Source organism: Hyla sarda, chromosome 1 (assembly GCF_029499605.1).
Source record: "Hyla sarda isolate aHylSar1 chromosome 1, aHylSar1.hap1, whole genome shotgun sequence".
Classification (NCBI taxonomy): Eukaryota; Metazoa; Chordata; class Amphibia; order Anura; family Hylidae; genus Hyla; species Hyla sarda.
Window position 1 is genome coordinate 456208561 of NC_079189.1, and position 21325 is coordinate 456229885.

At 40.8% G+C, this 21325-nt stretch overlaps 1 protein-coding gene across 1 annotated transcript in view; it reads right to left on the reverse strand.

Annotated features, from left to right (window-relative positions):
* Nucleotides 1–371: 371 nt before the first annotated feature.
* TMEM132B (transmembrane protein 132B) overlaps nt 372–21325 on the reverse strand; it is a 710993-nt gene continuing 690039 nt past the window's right edge. Inside the window, exons 8-9 of the mRNA XM_056533739.1 lie at nt 9442–9633; nt 372–2550 (exon numbers count right to left, since the gene is read on the reverse strand). Of these exons, the coding sequence (XP_056389714.1) occupies nt 1420–2550; nt 9442–9633 (1323 nt within the window). The 3' untranslated portion in view covers nt 372–1419. The remainder of the gene's footprint in view (nt 2551–9441; nt 9634–21325) is intronic.

Consider the following 21325-nt stretch of genomic DNA (forward strand, 5'->3'; position numbering starts at 1 on the left):
CCCAATCCAAAGAATAGGTGATAAGATGTCTGATCACGTTAGTCCCGCCGCTGGAGACCCCTGCAATCTCTCATGCAGCACCCACCTATGTGAGCTGCACGCAACGCTGGGGGCTCCGAGTCTGAAGCCTCACGACCATGGGAGTATGGTGACGTCACGACTCTGCTCCCATGTGATGTCACGTCCCACCCCCTCAATGCAAGTCTATGGGAGTTCATCACGCCCCCTCCCATAGACTTGCATTGAGGGGGCGTGACGTCACACGGGGTGGAGCCCTGATGTAACAATACTCCTGCCCCGTGGTCATGAGGATTTAGACTCGGAGCCTCCAGTGCTGCAGAGAGCTCACACAGGTGCGTGCTGCATGAGAGATTGCAGGGGTCCCCAGCGACGGGACCCCGCAATTAGACATCTTTTCCCCTATCCAAATAAACCAATAAATCATGCAGGTGGTACAGATAAACAAAGTCTAAACTACAGTCTTGCTAAGGGACTGGTTTAACTGAGGAAAAAATTGTTATGAGAACGCTAGGAGTATTTGCCTTTTTAACTCTTATTTTTATAATATTTGGGAATCGTTTTGAAGAACCCAAGTGATTAATTTTGCCTCTGATATTACTAAATTACTAAAATGATGCCCCTGCTGTTTAAGTATTTAATAAAGAGGCTTATTTAATAATACATTTCCCAATTGTGTATGCTTTGTACCTCAAGGTCTATGGAACAGATTTGTAAACTGTATCCCAAATCTATGACTATGCACTGTGCTGGACTTTAAAAACACAGCATAAAGACAATGCAAGTCCCCCCTAGAGATGCGTAGGGTTCTTTCTGTGGTTCACATAATAAAAGCTGATACTATAGACTTTATGTATTTCAATACCTGTAATTAATAATAGGGATAAGTTGACAACAAAAGGAAAGGCAGAATAAAATATATGTTCCTTTATTTCTTGTATTTTACTTTGCCAACCACCTTAACATCGTGTGTCTAAGAAGTAATGATATTTGATGCTGAGATGCACGTAAATACATTTGTAATACATTCAAATTTATGCTTACAATGAACTGGAAATATGACAAGGAAAGTCCAGTGTGCTTTTAATTGGAAACCTGGCACTGTAGTGTTTACTTACAAGCAGAAATAGTGGTGGTATACCCAAATTCTATAGAACACAATAGCTCTTTTTGCTGCAACACCTATACCATGTCATGTACTGTATTGTACTCCCATCAGGAGAACCAGGAAACCATTTACAGTATGAAAGCATCACATGGCACCCAAAATATTGACATTTTTTCTTCATGATGACCTTAACCTTGTTGGGTTTCTTTTGCTTCTCTATTGCTGTTTAGATAGTCCCACCTTAAAAAAAACATACATAACGAAGGCATAAAGGTGAATATAAACATATTATTTTACAGGTTGTCCTGAAGACTATCCATATAGTCTCTAAGCTCACGGGAATCCCCAACGTTCATATCCTGACAGACCCATTTAATATTTTCTTCATTTCCAAAGATGACTGCATTGGTATATGGACCACCTTCTTCAGGTAAAATAGTAGTAAAGGATGTGAACTTTACCCGTTTTCTCTTTGAACCCCCTGGATTAAGTGGCTCATTCTGGGCCTCTTTTTCATAATTGTAATCTGATGACCTCATAATTTGACTATACGGGTTCTTTTGAGTACCACCATTGAGCAAAAAATTGCTTTCTTCAAATTGTGACCTTCTATCAATCATTGTAGTGCATTCTTCCGCTACAGGAATGTCAACTGGATTTTCCAAGAGCTCCACTTCATTCCCAAGCCATACCCAGTCATGTGAATGTGGAATGTTTGCCTGATCTGCCACTGGGAATCTTTTATGTCTATATTTCCAAGCAAATGCCACACAGTTAATTAAAAAGACTAGAATTGCAAGGCAGAACACACAGAGAAGGGCATACATGCCAATTTCCAAATCTGTGAGGCCCCTTGAAGTCTGTGTAAGTTCACTTTCTTGATTATGTTCTGAGGCTATTCTTGTAGGAAAACTAGTATATGGAATAGGAACAATGTGGGCATCATTATAGTTCTTGTGATAGTTTTCTGGAGAATCAGAGGTTGAGTTTCTATCTTCATAATTGACTGCAGAAGGTCCATGTTTGGGCCATTCATTTGCTGTCCGTTCTTGCTCTGAGACTTTCTCGGTTGTTTTACTTTTCTTAAACTCGTCATCGATGCTTTGAATTTCGTTAATATTTCCCTTTTGATCAGAATCTTTTTGGCCAAATTTAACCTTAATAGTTCCACTTCCCACAGCAAGGCTACTTTTCCTCTTGGATTTCTGGCAGATCTCACTGATCCCTAATTCTAACTTTAATAATGGTCCTTGGCCTTCTCCTTCTGCAACCACAACAGGCCAGTTTGATAGAGGATTTTGATAAGTGGAAACTACCATCTCATCTAGAGAAGACACCACAACTGAGAAGTCTTTACTTTCATAAATATCCAATGGTGTTACTGAGCCATCACTGAACAAGGTCCAAACACTGATGACTGCCTCCTGTAAAGAAAATAAAAATAAATTATGTTAACAAAAAATAAAATACAATACCAGGCAATATGGTCTCTCATCATGTTTATAGCTCCCTGATGTTCTTTTTAAAAAGTGAATCTCAGGTCTTTACAACAAAAACTATTGAAAGTAATGCCATCAGATGTTCATTTACTTTATTCCTCACTTATGGCAGAAATAAACTTTAAAGACAGTTGTCAAATGGCCATATAATCTCCGCACTAACCGCATGTGTGTTTACCGCGCTTACCTCCTGCTGAAATAAGGCATCAGTGGGTTAAAATGGTTGTCCAGCAACATTTTTATATTTACAAGCTTGGCCAAAGCTGGCCAAATAAAATGACGGAAAAAAAAACCTGAAAAAAACCTGTGATCTCCTACAACTGCCTTTTCGACTATGGACAATCCCGACTGCTCACCACTATCATTTCCCAATCTCAAAACAAGGAAGAGGCTGCTTAGCCAATCACTGGCTGAGATGGGGAAAAGCTGTGACCAGTGAATGACAAAGTGGCCCCCTCCTTGTATCAAGATGTCACCAGAACGTGGTGAGCAGCAGGGACTGTGTACTGTTGGAAAATCAGTGGTGGGGGACAGCATCATGGGACTTCAAGATTTTCTTATTTATTTAGCCTGGCCTGACCACTTTTAGAAGTAAAATTATAGTTCTGAACAACCCCTTTAAAGACCCCAGTATACTCATTCTAGTAGAGTAATTGATACATAATCTCTTACTTTAATATGTCTTTAGCATCTCCCTAGGGTTAACTAAGGCAATGTGGATGCTTGACAAGTGGGAAGTTTAACAGATCATCACAACTCAATATTTGAGCATAATTTTCTGAAACTTTCTAAAAGCATCCGCAGTGTATCATCATACTCTATGATTTAGCAGAACAATGCCATTTAATACTGCTGAGTAAAAAGGTTGGCTTGAACTATAAGACTTACCTAGACATATAATAATGCAATTTTATAAAATGAGCTCAATTCAGTCAGACAACACATCCCGATTCCTGACCACAAAAGACCAAAACATGCAGAAAACAATTTCCTTGTGCTAAGTAAAATATTTACTATCATAAATAGAAAGCCACACAGTTGTACCATGAAAATCCTGCACTACATAATTTCAGTTGCCAAAAATCTGCAGTAACATAAAAATGACGGTAATGTCTGACTTTAGTGAGTACCTTATATACTCGAGTATTAGACATTCCGAATATAAGCCGAGACCCCTAATTTCACCCCAAAAACCTAGGAAAAGTTATTGACTCAACTATAAGCCTAGGGTGGGAAATACATCATCCCCCCATGTCATCATCCCCCCCTGTCATCATCCAGACTCCCATCAATAACATCCCCGTCATCATCACCCTGTTATTATCACCCCATCATCATCACCTCATCATCATCACCTCGTCATCATCACCCTGTCATCATCACCCCGTCATCATCACCCCGTCATTATCACCCTCGTCATCATCCCCCCCTTCATCATCACCGCCTGTCAAACCCTTCATCATCCAGATTCCCCTTTTGTTTTCTACTCACCTCCCCTCGGTGGGAAGGAATGGTGAGCTGGTCCGGGCTGTCCATCTTCAGCCATCTATGCTGCAGGGACCGTCCGGTGGGGAAGGTTAGTCGTTCGGCTGTCCATCTTCACCGGGAGGCCCTCTTCTCCGCTCCGGGCCGGCACCGAACTAGTGACGTTGCGTTGACGATGACGCGCATGGACGTCCGTGCGCAGCAGACGTCCGTGACGTCCCTGCGCATGAACGTCCCTGCGCGGTGGCATCAATGCAGCTTCACTAGTTCAGGGCCGGTTCTGAGTGGAGAAGAGGGCCTCCTGGTGAAAATGGACAGCCCAGAACGACTAACCCTCCCCACTGGACGGTCCCTGAAGCATAGATGGCTGAAGAGGGACGGCCTGGACCAGCTCGCCCTTCCTTCCCACCGAGGGGAGGTGAGTAGAAAACAAAAGGGGGGTCTTGATGATGACAAAGGCCACAGTGGTCTTCACCCTGTTGACCTCAAGATGTTTCAAAACTACAACTCCCAGCATGCCCGGGCATGCTGGGAGTTGTAGTTTTGCAACATCTGGCGGTCCGCAGGTTGAAGACCACTGAGAAGGGATTGACAGGCAGAGATGGACGGCCTGTACCATCCCCTCACAGCTAAGCCAGAAAGTTTTTTTTGTTCACTCGAGTATAAGCCGAGGGGGGCGTTTTCAGCACGAAAAATCAAGTATATACAGTACTCTACAGAGAATACAGAGTATTTAACTAAATGATTACTTTACAAGGAAAGCAAAACATAAAATAGTGTGAACCACCTTAGAGCTACTAAGTACAGGAAAAATTGGTACCACTAGTGTCAGTCACCCTCCAACCTATGAAATATAATGAATATACACATCCACAAAGATCTGTTGTTTCTATTACAAAATATGCACATTCATTTTCAGTCTTTGACAACTCATATGTCAGACAGTGCTCATATACATTTATACTTTTATTCAGTTATGGCGCCCATTCGCTGATCACTGGATCAGTATGGTTAATTTTGTCCTTTCTCCTTATTCCACCTTTGCAATTTTGATTGTGGAGGTGACAAAACCTACACGGAAACGTGCACTACATTTACTCTATTTACTGACATTTTGATGTTGCTTATCATTTGTTATTTTGCATATGCCACCCATTTTGTACCTATAGACCTCTGCCATTTCAATTCTCTACTATATATATGTAATTGCTTTTGAGCAATTCTTAGGATTTCTTAGGAAAATTCTTCCAGATTTATTTCTTTTTTCATATTGCACATTGGCTTGTCTAACAAGACTTTTATTACAGCATTTTAGCAACATAAATTAGCAGCATAAACCGTAGTTTCACCAGTCATGGCAAAACGTTTCAGGGGCGGCCCCCATTATTCTCTCCATTTATTTTTCTCTCCATTTTAGGCAATAATATCAGAGCTGGGTTGTTTGCCAGTAGTATTCACACCTGAAATTCAATTCCGTCCTCTGGCCAATCAAAAGACAGCACCTACTCTACTCTGCTATACAATTATGACGAGCTAAAGGTAGGAAGGAAGGGAAGAAGGAAGGAAGGAAGGAAGATTGGGGATTCATCATAATATCAGCACTGGTCTTTCTGGTGAACTGCTGATGGTGATGATTATAAAAAGCTACGCAGTTAACAGACAGCTGCCTAGTTCTTTTTGGGAGGCAAGAGATGAGATGAAAACCTTGATTTTTCCTTTCAAGCACAGCATGAACCCTATGGAGGATACAGACAAGCTCAGCTTGCCTTCACACAATACAGGCTGTTTCATCTCCATGTCCTGTGTTCAGTCTTAAGTGTATCTGTTACTAGAGAAAGACTGATCCTAACAACAGGTAGTAAATTGTAAATTCAGAAGAAGGGAGATCCCTAGAGGGGCCAGTCCCGGGGCTTTCTCCTCTGGTCTGACATCAAGCAGACCAAAGAAGAAGATTGCCAATAATACTGATCAGTGCTATTCTTATGCATAGAACTGTTCAGAATATGCAATCTAATGATTGGTATAAATAGTCTCCCATGGGGACAAAAAAATTGTAAAAAAAAGTATGAAAAAAATGTGAAAAGGCAACTTCCAATAAAAATTTAAATGGCCCCTTTTTCCTTTTTTAACTCAAACAGCGTAAAACAAATTAATAAACATATTTGGTATCACCAAATGCATAAATATCCAAACTATCAAATTATAATGTAAATGATCCCATACAGTAATTGGTGAAAACAAAAAAGAAGGCAGAAGTTGCTGCATTTTTGTGACACCACACTTTCTATAAAAAATTTATAAAAGGCGATAAAAAAGTTACATATACAAAAAAGTTGTACCGATAAAAAGTACAGATCACACCGCAAAAAAAATTAGCCCTGACACAGCCCTGTATACCGAAAAATGAGAACGTTTTAGGTGGACCAAATAGAGGGATTTAAAAAAAAAGTTTAAGATGTTTTTTAAAGCTGCACAATAATAGAAAACATATAGCATGGGTATAATTTTAATTGTATTGACCCACAAAATAAAGAAAACATTATATTTTTATCGTAAAGTGTACAGCGTGAAAACAAGACCTTCCAAAATTAGCAAAATTGCAGCTTTCTTTTCAATTTCCTCACATAAATAATGTTTTTTGGGTTGCGCCATACATTTTATGGTAAATTGATTGATGTAATTACGAAGGACAATTGGTCACGCAAAAAACACCCTCATATGGGACTGTGAATGAAAATATAAAACAAACGTAAATGCAAAAATAAAATTGGCTGTATCCTTAACCCCTTAAAGGGGTAGTCCAGTGGTGAAAAACTTATCCCCTATCCTAAGGATAGGGGATAAGTTTGAGATCGCGGGGGGTCAGACCGCTGGGGCCCCCTGCCATCTCTCTGTACAGGGCCCCGGCTCTCCGGCCTGATAGCGGGTGTCGACCCCCGCACGAAGCGGCGGCCGACACGCCCCCTCAATACATCGCTATGGCAGAGCCGGAGATTGCCGAAGGTAGCGCTTCGGCTCTGCCATAGAGTTGTATTGAGGGGGCATGTCGGCCGCCGCTTCCTGCGGAGGTCGACACACCCCCCTTCCCGCGGGCTGTCGGGGCTCCGTACAGGAGATCGCAGTCGGACCCCCCCGCGATCTGAAACGTATCCCCTATCCTTAAGATAGGGGATAAGTTGTTCACCACTGAGTCACCACTGGACTACTCCTTTAAGGACCAAGCCAATTGTACCTTTGCATTTTCTTTTTTTCCTCCTAGCCTTCTAAAATCCATAACTCTTTTATATTTCCATCTATAGACCCATATAAAGGCTTGTTTTTTGCGTGAGCAATTGTACTTTGTAATGAAACATCTCATTTTACCATATAATGTACGGCGAACCCAAAATATAATTGTTTTAGGGAGGAAAGTTAATGAAAACCACAATTTTGCACATTTTGAAGGGTTTCGTTTTCACACTATACATTTTACGGTAAAAATGACATGTGTTCTTTATTTTGTGGGTCAATACGATTAAAATGATACCCATGGCTAGATAATTATATTTTTGTACCGCTTAAAATTTTTTTTAACTTTTTGTGCAAAATCGGTAATCTAAAAATCTTCCTATTTTGACCACCTATAACGTTTTCATTTTTCCATATATATAGAGCAGTATGAGAGCTTATTTTTGCGCAGTCATCTATACTTCTTATCGATACCACATTTGAATATATAAAACTTTTAGATAATTTTTTGTAAAAATGTTTTGGAATAAAACGTGAATAAAAAGCAGCATCTTTGGACTTTTTTTTTTTTTTTACGTTTTCCCCGTTCCCGTACGGGATCATTAACCTTATATTTTGTTAGTGTGGACATTTAAGCAAGTGGCCATACCAAATATGTTAATAAAAAAAAATATATACGCTTTTTGGGAGTAAAAAGGGAAAAAAATGACAATTTTCCTTTTTATTGGGGGAGGGGATTTTTCCCTTCTTTTTACTTTTTATTTTTAAATTTTTCAACTTTTTTCACACTTTTTATGTCCCCATAGGGGACTATTTATAGCAATCATTTGATTGCTAATATGCATAGGACATAGCACTGATCAGTGTTATCGGTCATCTTCTGCTCTGGTCTGCTCGATCTCAGACCAGAGCAGGAGACGCCAGGAGACGGACGGAGGCAGGTGAGGGGACCTCCATCCGCCATTACAGATCCGATCATCTATTTTAACATGCGCACTGCCGAAGATGCCGTGATCTGTACTGATCACAGCATCTGAGTGGTCAATGGCGGACATCCGCGCGGTCGCGGATGTCAGCCATTACCGGCAGGTCCTCGGCTGCTGCTCGCTGTAATACACAGGATGTAAATGTACGTCCTGGTGCGCTAGGTACCGCCGCACCAGGACATACATTTACGTACTTGGTCGTTAAGGGGTTAAGGCCAAAATGGGCTATATCCTTAAAGGGGTACTCTACTGGAAAATGTATTAAATAAACTGGTGCCAGAAAGTTAAACAGATTTGTAAATTACTTCTTTTTAAAAATCTCAATCCTTCCAGTATTTATCAGCTGCTGTAAGTCCCAAAATAAGTTATTTTCTTTTTGAATTTCCTTTCTGTCTTACCACAGTGCTCTCTGCTGACACCTCTGTCCATTTTAGAAACTGTCCAGAGCAGGATAGGTTTCCTATGGGGATTTACTCCTACTCTGGACAGTTCCTAAAATGGACAGAGGTGTCACTGTGGTCAGACAGAAAGGAAATTCAAAAAGAAAAGAACTTCCTCTGGAACATACAGCAACTGATAAGTACTGGAAGGATTAAGATTTTTAAATAGAAATAATTTACAAATCTGTTTAACTTTCTGGCACCAGTTGATTTATAAAAGAATGTTCTCCAGCAGAGTACCCCTTTAAGGGGTTAACCAACAAGGTGTCTCAGTGGTTAGGAATATTTGTTTTACTTTATTGGAGTTCAGGTTAAATCTGACAAGAGCAACCCCTTCATGGAGTTTGCATATTGCTCCCCTTCTTGAGAAGGTTACCGTGCATAAATTGCTTTTCTACTACTATCCAGCCACAATGATAAGCTTACGGACACCATATACAACTGTCCAATGCATGTATGAGTGCTACTGACATAAAAATTACGTTGTGAAGCCCTTTGGGGACAGGCACCTATGTGACAGAATAAATTCTTCATAAAGCCAGGGTTGTGTAAAGATTTGTCAGAATGTAAGCAAAATAAAGTAAAAACAAGAATTCATAAAAAATAAATCAATGCACACTTTTTCACAATATGATTTGATCAATAACAATTGTTTGTATGCATTTTTATTGGTGTACCTGTTTTATCTCATGGAGGATGTCACTGGCTGTAGTAGTTGTAATAATGGCTCTTTTATTGCCCTTACTGGCTTGTACTGACAAGGAAAGACCAGTTATGAGTTGGATTCCTAGTTCCACAATTCCCACTCGATCATCCAAGACTGTCACAGTTTTTTCAGCCAAGATGGAATCAGACAATGGAGAAAGGACCTGAGAAAGGGAATAAGACAGGTAATGACAGAGACTTTGATGGAACAATGACAAGTGGACAGAATACCTAGAACAGTAGACTATGCCCTAAAGAAATGCAACAAGCTGAATCATACAAAGTGTTTCTTTAGACTTTCTACAGCTATTGTAAAATGTATTTTTCATGGTCATCATTCTATGTACAGTGAAATCCCTGAAATACGTCAACTTATTCCCAGCACAGGAGAGCAGCATGACTTGAAACTATACAAGCTCGGAACCAGAGAGTAAGCTTAGGTTCACACCACGTTCAGGTATTACATTTGACATGCACATTATAAAAGTGCCAAACATATGCTCCAGAGAGATGTCTTTATAGTTTGATATGTCTGCCAATTGTAAAAAAAAAAAAAAAAAAAAAAAAAAAATGAAAAAAAAAACATATGCAAAGTGATATTTATTTCTTTCATACTGCTGTAATAAAAAAAACTACTTGATACCACTTTTAAAGGGTAGCTCCCACCAACCCTGCCTATTGCCCTTCTATCCCTAACCCCCTACCTGCCTTTATTTTTATATTTATTGACTAATAAATGCCATTTTGTCTGCCTGGTAGTCTGCTCACTACCAGGCAGACTTCCCAGCAGGCACCACATCACTGATGCCTGCTGGGGGCGACTTCCGCCCTTAGTTCTAACAGGGTGCCTCCAGCTGTTCTACAACTACAACTCCCAGCATGCCCTGACATCTATTGGCTTACAGGGCATACTGGCAGTTGTAGTGGGGAAACAACTGGAGGCACCCATTCATACCAACCCCCCCCCTCACCTCAGGTCGCTGCCGCCGGCAGCAGATGGGGAGAAGAAGCCGGGTCCGCGAACTCTGCGCTGCGCGACAAGCTGCGGAGGAACAGGGAATATGGATGCAGGACGTGCCGGGGAATCCAATTCAGTTACCGGAGTCTGCATAGAGAGTGCAGACTCCAACTGGGCTGAGGTACAGGCTGCGTGCCTGCTGCGGCCAGGGCGGCTGCTCCTGGACTTTACTGCGCTGGCTTCCTGCCTGTTTGATTGACAGACAGGAAGCCAGCGCGCAGGGAATGAATTTCGACTCATTGCCAGACTGAAATGAGTCGAAATTCTGTAGTAAATTACAATTTTAGGGACAAGTCCCCAAGGGCTGCCCTAAACTAGAGACTACTTAACTAAATTATTAAAACTTAACTTTTATTACAACCACTTAATTATAAATTGTGCTTTTGGTACCATAGTGAAAAAATGTTAAAAAGTCTGGTCATCCACTGTGTGACTACAAAATAGGTCAAAATTGCCCATATGCCTTGTGATCAGTGTCACAGTGGGAAAGTCTAGTTCGACCAGACAGTGTCGCCACCGCTGACTAGAGAAATTCCCACCCTATTCAAGTATTACTTTTGGTTGCATGGTATACCTGTCCTCACTTCTTTGAAAAAGCCAGGGTACGCTGGCGAAACGTTAGCAGGAGGGGCTATAATGTTTTTATAAAACGGCATCCTAGTGACACAAAAGTAATACTTGAATAGGGTGGGAATTTCTCTAGTCAGCGGTGGCGACACTGTCTGGTCGAACTAGACTTTCCCACTGTGACACTGATCACAAGGCATATGGGCAATTTTGACCTATTTTGTAGTCACACAGTGGATGACCGGACTTTTTAAAATTTTTTAACTATGATACCAAAAGCACAATTTATAATTAAGTGGTTGTAATAAAAGTTAAGTTTTAATAATTTAGTTAAGTAGTCTCTAGTTTAGGGCAGTCCTTGGGGACTTGTCCCTAAAATTGTAATTTTCATTGTTTTGCCCTGAGACACTTAGGAGTATTTGATTGGTTTGAAATTCTGTAGTGACGTCACTGCAGAATGCATTTGGCCACTAGGAGGGCGACCCCTAGTGGCTGAATTTAAAAGTGATTTTAAACTGTTTTAAAATCACTTTTTTTAAATTAAACTATATTAGAGATATGTTGTAGTACTTAAGTACTAACACATATCAATTATTTGTTTTCATGACAGTGCCCATTTAACCCCTTAAGGACAATGGACGTACTCCTACGCCCCCATTTCCGAGTCCTTAAGGACCGAGGACGTAGGAGTACGTCCTGTCCTTTCCCGGCCCCCTGCCGCTAGCCGGAGGGGAGCCGGTGCCCGATGCCTGCTGAAATCGTTCAGCAGGCATCGCGGCATATCGCCCAGGGGGGTCATTATGCCCCCCCATGTCGGCGATGGCCGCAGATCGCTGGACAATTCAGTCCAGCGATCTGCGGCGATTCCGGGTCAATCGGGTCTCCAGTGACCCGGTGACCCGGAATTACTGGCTGATCGGGGCCGCCAGAGACGGCCCCGAACAGCCAGAGCCTGCAGGGGTGAGGTGGCACTGGTGCCACCTCACGATCGCCCTGATTCGTCGGCCGGATTACCGGCCGACGAATCAGGGCGCCTGCTGCGGGTGTCACTCCCGCACCCGCTCCGCCCCTCTTCCGGAGGACGTGAGCGGGTGCGGGACGTGCACCCCTGGTGCTGGGGACCCAGATCCCCGGAGTTAATGTTGGGATCGGGGCCCCAGGAGCGACGACGGGGGCGGCGGCGGGACTGACCTGTGTGGCGATCAAGCAGCAGCAGGAGGTGAGTGACAGCCTCCTGCTGTTGCTTAGCAACAGCTCCCAGCATGCAAAAAGGGCATGCTGGGAGCTGTAGTTATGCAACAGGAGGAGGCAGACCACCACAACTTCCAGCATGCACTTATGGGCATGCTGGGACTTATGGTTTTGCAACAGCTGGAGGCACATTCTTTCTATGGAAAAGTGTACCTTCAGCTGTTGTGTAACTACAACTCCCAGCTTGCACAAACAGCTTAAGGGCATGCTGGGAGTTGTAGTGGTGCATCAGCTGGTTGCATAACTACAACTCCCAGCATGCCCGTTGGCTGTCGGTGACTGCTGAGAGTTGTAGTTTTGCAACAGCTGAAGGCACACTGAGTTAAGTAGCAAACCAGTGTGTCTCCAGCTGTTGCATAACTACAATCCCCAGCATCCCCAGCCAAAGTAGTATGCCTCCGGCTGTTGCATAACTACAGCACCCAGCATGCCCTTCCGCTGTCCGTACATGCTGGGGGTTGTAGCTTTTGCAACAGCTGAAGGCACACTGGTTGCAAAACACTGAGTTTGTTGTCAAACTCGGTGTTTCACAACCTGTGTGTCTCCAGCTGTTGCAAAACTACAACTCCCAGCATGCACTGATAGACCGTACATGCTGGGAGTTGTAGTTTTGCAACAGCTGGATGTCCCCCCCCCCCAATGTGAATGTACAGGGTACACTCACATGGGCGGAGGATTACAGTAAGTATCCGGCTGCAAGTTTGAGCTGCAGCAAATTTTCTGCCGCTGCTCAAACTGCCAGCGAGAAACTACTGTGAACCCCTGCCCGTGCGACTGTACCCTAAAAACACTACATTAACACACAATAAAATAAAAAGTAAAAAAACACTACATATACACATACCCCTACAATAAAAATGAAAAACGTCTGGTACGCCACCGTTTCCAAAACGGAGCCTCCAGCTGTTGCAAAACTACAACTCCCAGCATGCACTGATAGACCGTACATGCTGGGAGTTGTAGTTTTGCAACAGCTGGATGTCCCCCCCCCCCAATGTGAACGTACAGGGTACACTCACATGGGCGGAGGATTACAGTAAGTATCCGGCTGCAAGTTTGAGCTGAGGCAAATTTTCTGCAGCTGCTCAAACTGCCAGCGAGAAACTACTGTGAACCCCTGCCCGTGCGACTGTACCCTAAAAACACTACACTACACTAACACACAATAAAATAAAAAGTTAAAAACACTACATATACACATACCCCTACACAGCCCCCCTCCCCTCCCCAATAAAAATGAAAAACGTCTGGTACGCCACTGTTTCCAAAACGGAGCCTCCAGCTGTTGCAAAACAACTACTCCCAGTATTACCAGATAGCCACTGACTGTCCAGGCATGCTGGGACTTTTACAACAGCTGGAGGCACCCTGTTTGGGAATCACTGGCATAGAATACCCCTATGTCCACCCCTATGCAATCCCTAATTTAGGCCTCAAATGCGCATGGCGCTCTCACTTTGGAGCCCTGTCGTATTTCAAGGACAGTTTAGGGTCACATATGGGGTATCGCCGTACTCGGGAGAAATTGTGTTACAAATTATGGGGGGTATTTTCTGCTATTACCCTTTTTAAAAATCAAAAATTTTTGGGAAACCAACATTTTAGGTAAAATTTTTTTTTTTTTTTTTAACATATGCAAAAGTTGTGAATCACCTGTGGGGTATTAAGGTTCACATTACCCCTTGTTACATTCCCCGAGGGGTCTAGTTTCCAAAATGGTATGCCATGTGTTTTTTTTTTGCTGTCCTGGCACCATAGGGGCTTCCTAAATGCGGCATGCCCCCAGAGCAAAATTTGCTTTCAAAAAGCCAAATGTGACTCCTTCTCTTCTGAGACCTGTAGTGCGCCAGCAGAGCACTTCTCACCCCCATATGGGGTGTTTTCTGAATCGGGAGAAATTGGGCTTCAAATTTTGGGGGGTATTTTCTGCTATTACCCTTTTTAAAAATGTAAAAATTTTGGGAAACCAAGCATTATAGGTAAAAAATTTTTTTTTTTAACATATGCAAAAGTCATGAAACACCTGTAGGGTATTAAGGTTCACTTTACCCCTTTTTACGTTCCCCGAGGGGTCTGGTTTCCAAAATGGTATGCCATGTGTTTTTTTTTTTTGCGGTTCTGGCACCATAGGGGCTTCCTAAATGCGGCATGCCCCCAGAGCAAAATTTGCTTTCAAAAAGCCAAATGTGACTCCTTCTCTTCTGAGACCTGTAGTGCGCCAGCAGAGCACTTTTCACCCCCATATGGGGTGTTTTCTCAATCGGGAGAAATTGGGCTTCAAATTTTGGGGGTATTTTCTGCTATTATCCTTTTTAAAAATGTAACATTTTTGGGAAACCAAGCATTTTAGGTAAAACATTTTTTTTTTTTTTTTACATATGCAAAAGTCGTGAATCACCTGTGGGGTATTAAGGTTCACTTTACCCCTTGTTACGTTCCCTGAGGGGTCTAGTTTCCAAAATGGTATGCCATGTGTTTTTTTTTTGCTGTCCTGGCACCATAGGTGCTCCTTCCCTTCTGAGCCCTCTACTGCGCCCGCCGAACAATTAACATAGACATATGAGGTATGTGCTTACTCGAGAGAAATTGGGTTTCAAATACAAGTAAAAATTTTCTCCTTTTTACCCCTTGCAAAAATTCAAAAATTGGGTCTACAAGAACATGCGAGTGTAAAAAATGAAGATTGTGAATTTTCTCCTTCACTTTTCTGCTATTCCTGTGAAACACCTAAAGGGTTAATACACTTATTGAATGTCATTTTGAATACTTTGGGGGGGGGGGTGTAGTTTTTATAATGGGGTCTTTTATGGGGTATTTCTAATATGAAGACCCTTTAAATCCACTTCAAACCTGAACTGGTCCATGAAAAATAGCGAGTTTGAAAATTTTGTGAAAAATTTCCAAATTGCTGCTGAACTTTGAAGCTCTCTGGTGTCTTGCAAAAGTAAAAACTCATAAATTTTATGATGCAAACATAAAGTAGACATATTGTATATGTGAACCCAAAAATGTTTTATTTTGAATATCCATTTTCCTTACAAGCAGAGAGCTTCAAAGTTAGAAAAATTCAAAATTTTCATTTTTTTCATCAAATTTGGGGATTTTTCACCAAGAAAGGATGCAAGTTACCATAAAATTTTACCACTAAGTTAAAGTAGAATATGTCACGAAAAAACTATCTCGGAATCAGAATGATAACTAAAAGCATTCCAGAGTTATTAATGTTTAAAGTGACAGTGGTCAGAATTGCAAAAAACGCTCCGGTCCTTAAGGTATAAAATGGCCTGGTCCTTAAGGGGTTAAGTACAGTTGATATGTCAGTTACGTCAGCCAAGCATAGCCAAAGCAAATTTATTTGTAATAACTACTGCAAAAAGAAGTATATTGGCATGTTAAGCATATACACCAATTGATGGTGCAAAAAATAAGCCCCATATGGGTCTTTAGGTGCAAAATTTAAAGTGTTATGATTTTTAGAAGGTGATGAGGAAAAAAAAACAAAATGCAAAAACTGAAAAACCCTGCGTCCTTAAGGGGTTACGTTGCAAATACTATGTTAGAGTTCTTGTGATTCTGCTGTAGTATCTCGAGATGAATGCGATTTGGCAGATTCTTTCTACTACTATAAAGCTCTTCCACGAGCCTGAACTTTAAACAAGTTTCAGTCTGCTAATCTTTTGTTTTTGTTAATCTAACATGAATACTACGGTTGGATAAGTAGCATTTTTTAATTCACTTCAAATATTACCAGAGTTAACAGACATTGGAAGAGCTAATGTGATTTCTGGTGTTCCTTTGAAGTGTGGGTGGTATTTCATCTCCCTCATTTTGCACTGATTGAGGGAAATCGTCTGTATTGCACATGATTATCTTACCGAATTCTATGACTCCAGAAATATTCTCTACCAATTATTCTATGTTAGTGTCGCTTACTGACTGGGAAAATTTCCTTTCCAATCCGGAACATTCATTTTTCTCTTCTCTGTACGCAGATGAACTAAAGTTTGAATGATTATCTAGGCCAAACAGCTAATGGCGTTCGGTAATACTGGACAGCATTGCTGACAGCTGGGACCTCATCAGTCCAATGTATTCAGGAAACAATGACAGTACACAAAACACATTTTGAGAAGCAATTAAGGAGTATGGTATATTTATAGAAAGACAGAAAGATGGACAGCTAGCTAGATAAAAAAAAGATAGATAGACAAACAGATAGATTTAATAAACACTGAAACAAAACTGGAGCACTGTTGTTTAGAACTTTGAATTGTGCTATTCCTTTTGAAGTCATTCTCGAAATGCAGTCATAAAACGCCAAATAGGTGCTACCATTCTGTCTGTCCAGAAGGTGTGTCTATGTGCCCCTAGTCCGTCTGACACTAAATTAACAGTGCCAGGGAGTGTACCAGCACGCCACATTGACAAGGCTACCTGTAACATTAACCAAGTTCTAAGTAAGAAAACTCCGGAGTTGTATATTTATGGGGAATGTACCTGTTTACTATCCAGACGTATCAGGAAATACTTTGGTTGTTTTCAGTTGTATTTGTGCCTAAAGCTGGTATTTCCCAACCTGTGGATCTAATTTTTTTGCAAAAACTTAGCCAAAGGTTGTCAGGGCCTGATGGGAGTGGAGAGCCACAGAATGGCAAACATTACCACAAGTTATCTTAGACCCATATTCAATGTGTAATAAAGCAAATGTTCAACTATACTAAGGATCCATGTACATGGCAATATTATGACTATGAGCCAAACATTTAGAGTCAAGCATAGAATGAGATCACATCTTGATCAGGAAAGCCTATCTTAAATGGGCACTGTGGTTTTAACTATTTTGCATAAATCAATAGTAAAAGTGATTGTAAGAAAATAAGAAATGTATCTTATAAGAGAAAAAATATCTATTTTTTCACTTGTTGGGTGCTCCCATTTCCCTGCCCCGGGCCACAACCCACATCATAAACCGATCATTCACTTTGCCCATAGAAGTCTATGGAGAGAGGAGGAGGTGGGCAAGCCAGGGGAGGACAAGTGTGTGTAGAGCTAGAGAGACAACAGGAGCTTATAGTGGTTAATACATTACATTTTTTAGCTTTATCCAAGCATCTACTGCTCAGTACTGCTCTATAATGTCCTTAATGCTGCTGCTTTCTAGCATATGTATAGAGACAAGGAAGTGTATCCTTTCCTGTGCTTCTTTGTGTGTGCAGTGTGTGGCCGTGTGTGGTACCCACTATTTTAGGAACAACTGAAAATTAGAGATGAAGCCTACAGAGCAGCAATCTGCTAAAAATGCCATAAACAAGTTATATAATGGTCAAAAATAATAATACTTCTCATATTTCCCACACACAGTGCAGCTTATTTTTAAAAGTCCCCTGAAGCAACAGGTACATTTAAAAACTCACTTCAGAAAAGTATACCCACTCAATAAACAACTCTTCTACTGAGCTGTATAATGAAGTGTTGTGTTTGATCCTTTCAAGTAGGACTTCAGGACCACTTACTATGTTTATGTGCAGTAGTTACTTGATTTCTTTTTTTTTTCTCATTATTTGATTCACTGTCTTTGCTTGAAATTAAATTAGGAGGTCTTAGGCTATGTACACACGATGCTGTGGAATCTCTGTACGGAATTCTAAAGTGGAAATCCGAACAGAGATTTCCATATCATTAATTCTATCATCAATATCTTTGTACATGGCAGAATTTCAGCAGCAGATGCTTCTGCTGCAGAAATCCTGATTCTGGAGTCCATAGAAAAAATAGACATGTCTATTCTTTCTGCAGAGTCCACACGGAAAGGTCTTGCGGTCTATGAGACAGCGCATTTCCAATCACATAGTAATCTATATAGAAAAGGTCCAGCCACTGATTCTATTTGTGGTGTAAGGAAGATAAAGCTATACTAAGTTTGAATGTTTATTAAAAAAATTCATTTCTGTGACATAACTTTGCCCTTTCTTCCTACTTAAATTCAGAATCATGTTTTGGTTGTCAAGCATGACCTGCTCACTGCTAATGTTTTTTTTTTTTAGAGGACCAGACTTTGACTAGGTAACACCAGGCTTTATTTTTTGCTACCATTAGGATGTAGACGTGCTTCTGCATTTTGATTTCCTGTTTTTCTGGATGACCCAACTGTAGCTCAGCACTGAAACTGATATCTAGGTATGTAAAACAACAATTTCAGATACACAGAAGAAGTTAGTGTGCATCTTGAAGCTTTTTAACCTGATACAGTATCTGTAAATTGCCTACCATGTGCCACGGATAACTCTGCACCCTTTGATACCCTCGGGAACTAGGACCTCAGTGCAACTACTACATTTGAATCCTATATAGCGAAGATTTGGGGTTTTATAATAATAACAAATGGTTCAGATCTACTAGGCAGTGTAAACTTAAATTAGGATATTGGAAGATGCACCAGATTTAATACAGTGGCTCATTATGTATGATACATTAAAGAATAACCACTAAAACCCACAAAAAAAAAAAAAACACTATAAGGCAACCATGAGCACAATATTCATTTGTATGAGTGACAGTCAGTATAAAACCTTATCAGAGAGTCCCCTGGTCCCATCAACTGTTAAAACATGATCCAGAGGCAGAAGGTGGGGCAGGAAGAAGTGGGCCCTAAAGCTGTCCCTAAGACCACTGCCTACTTGTCCATGCGTCCTAAACGAAGAATTGACATCTTGGAACCAGTCCCTTCATAGTGCTAAAGTTAATGGGCGTTAAAGTCAACAAAACAAAAAGAACTGTACAAAGTCGGGAAACAAGTCAGGAACATAACAACAACAAACAGAAAAGGTAGGATATAGCATACTAACATACAGTTCAGAAACCGGAATCAAGATTAACGGCAGATATGATAATATGAACAAGACTAGATATGGGGATAAGTATACAGCAGACTAAACTAGGAGATGCAGGGAATGAACTGGTAAACTGAATGTCAGAACACTAAAAGGGTCAGGAAATCAAGAGCACTGTTCACACTGGACTCAGAACAAGAAACACACTAGACATCCCACTCCAATCATTGAAGAACATCAATACCAAAACAAAATAGACTCCTAGCCAGCGGGCACTCTCCACCGAGTGATATTAGCTAAGAGGAAACAAAAATCCAAGCAAACACAGGTACAGGCACAAGACTCACTCACTCCTAGATAGACAGATTAGCACAAGGTCAAAACAGGAATGACAAAACGCACAGTGTGAATAGAGATTAAGGCAACACAAAGCAAATGCAGAATGTACATACAAAAAATACTAAAACAAAGGAAGCAAAAATCTATATATAACAGGACAGATAACCATGGTTAAAACTCAGGATAAATGTGCTCATTAAGACACAGCTAAGGTGCATCATAAACAAAACATGGTCAGAGTACAGGTCTAATAACCAGCAGAGAATTCAAGCAGAGCTAGGGTCTAAATAACCCCACACGGGATCCCATAAGCTGGAAGCATTAACTCTACCCAAACCAGGGAGAATTAACACAGAAACTGGTCAGACACAAACCTAATGTCTGAACAGGACCCAAGGCAGTGATATACAAAAAGTTTCTACAGTGAAAAAAAAATGCAATGTTAGGCACATATACCAGGTTTTTTGGGGGGTTAATTGAACAGGAATTCTCACACATTTGGAATAGTAAATATGTCTCAATGTATGGTTAAGGGTGTGCAAATGAAGAGAACCGGCTACAAAGGTTTATATCATTGAACCAATGGTTTGTTATTACAGGAGTGGCGGCCCGCTCAGCCAATCACTGGCTGAGAATGGGCACATCTCAGTGGACCGCCACTGAGCGCATCTTTGAAGGTAGGGGCTGGAGCTCACAGGGAAAAAGCAGAAGAATGGTAAGTGCAGCAACAAGCGTCAATCCTGTACAGGAGATTGTGGGGTCCCATCTGTCAGACCCTACGCGATGAGACACTTATCATCTATCATATGGATTATATTCCAAGAGTACGCCTTAAATATCATTCTAACCAAGTCCCTGGCAAAAAAGTTTGATGTGAAGAAAAAAAAAGGATATAAAACAATTCACACTGGTCACCAATAGCCATCAGGGTGGTTCTGTAGCAGTGACAAGAGACAGTACTCTCTCAGCTAGCACACCCATACTGCTTTGACAAACCTACTTGGCAGAGATAGCGCTGACTTCACATGTAAACTCTAGTGACAGGTTTTCTTCAAGTATACCATCGTATTTATGAACTAATGTTCCCTTATTGCTCTTAGATTTTAGGAGAGCATTAAATGTGATAAATATGCAATAACAGAGTAATGTGGGGGAGCCAATTTTATTTTACAGCATTAACTATGCGTGTGTGTCTGCGTGGGTAATCAAACCTGGAAAAACATGTGTAAATTGCCTTAATTAAGGGAATTTACAAGAAAAAATGTGGAATAAAGTACTGCCTAAAGTGCTACAGTGTAATTTTCATTTTCTTACGCTGTATACTTCAATCTGCATAAAATTAAGATAGTGATAAAATCCAATAAACTTTTTTCTAAATGCAATTCACATAAACAGCACATTTCTTTCATGGGCAGTTAATGCATAAATCTAATTTCATCATGTAATAGATTTTTATTATTTTTTTGTTCTATGAATATGTTGCCCCTAAACAGTTCATTCAATAATTTGTGTAACCTGGAGACTACTGTCATAGTGGAAAAGATCTACTAAACTAATATCAATTTTAAAACAAGTTTTTGTTTTTTTTAATTTGAAAGCAGGGAGCAATTATTAGGAGCAGGGCAGGGAATTAATAGCTGAGGACAGTATTAAAATTGCGAACATGTATTAATTCTTTATGTGTAATTTATTATGTGTAATGTATGTATTTTTTATGTGTTAGATTGACGTTACTAACTGTACTTTATTTAAATTTTTTTAGGAACTGTATATTTCCCTCTGTGCTTGTGCTACTTATATCATAGAACAGACTCTGTTCCATGATGGGAGTAACAGTACAGGGGCTAAGGG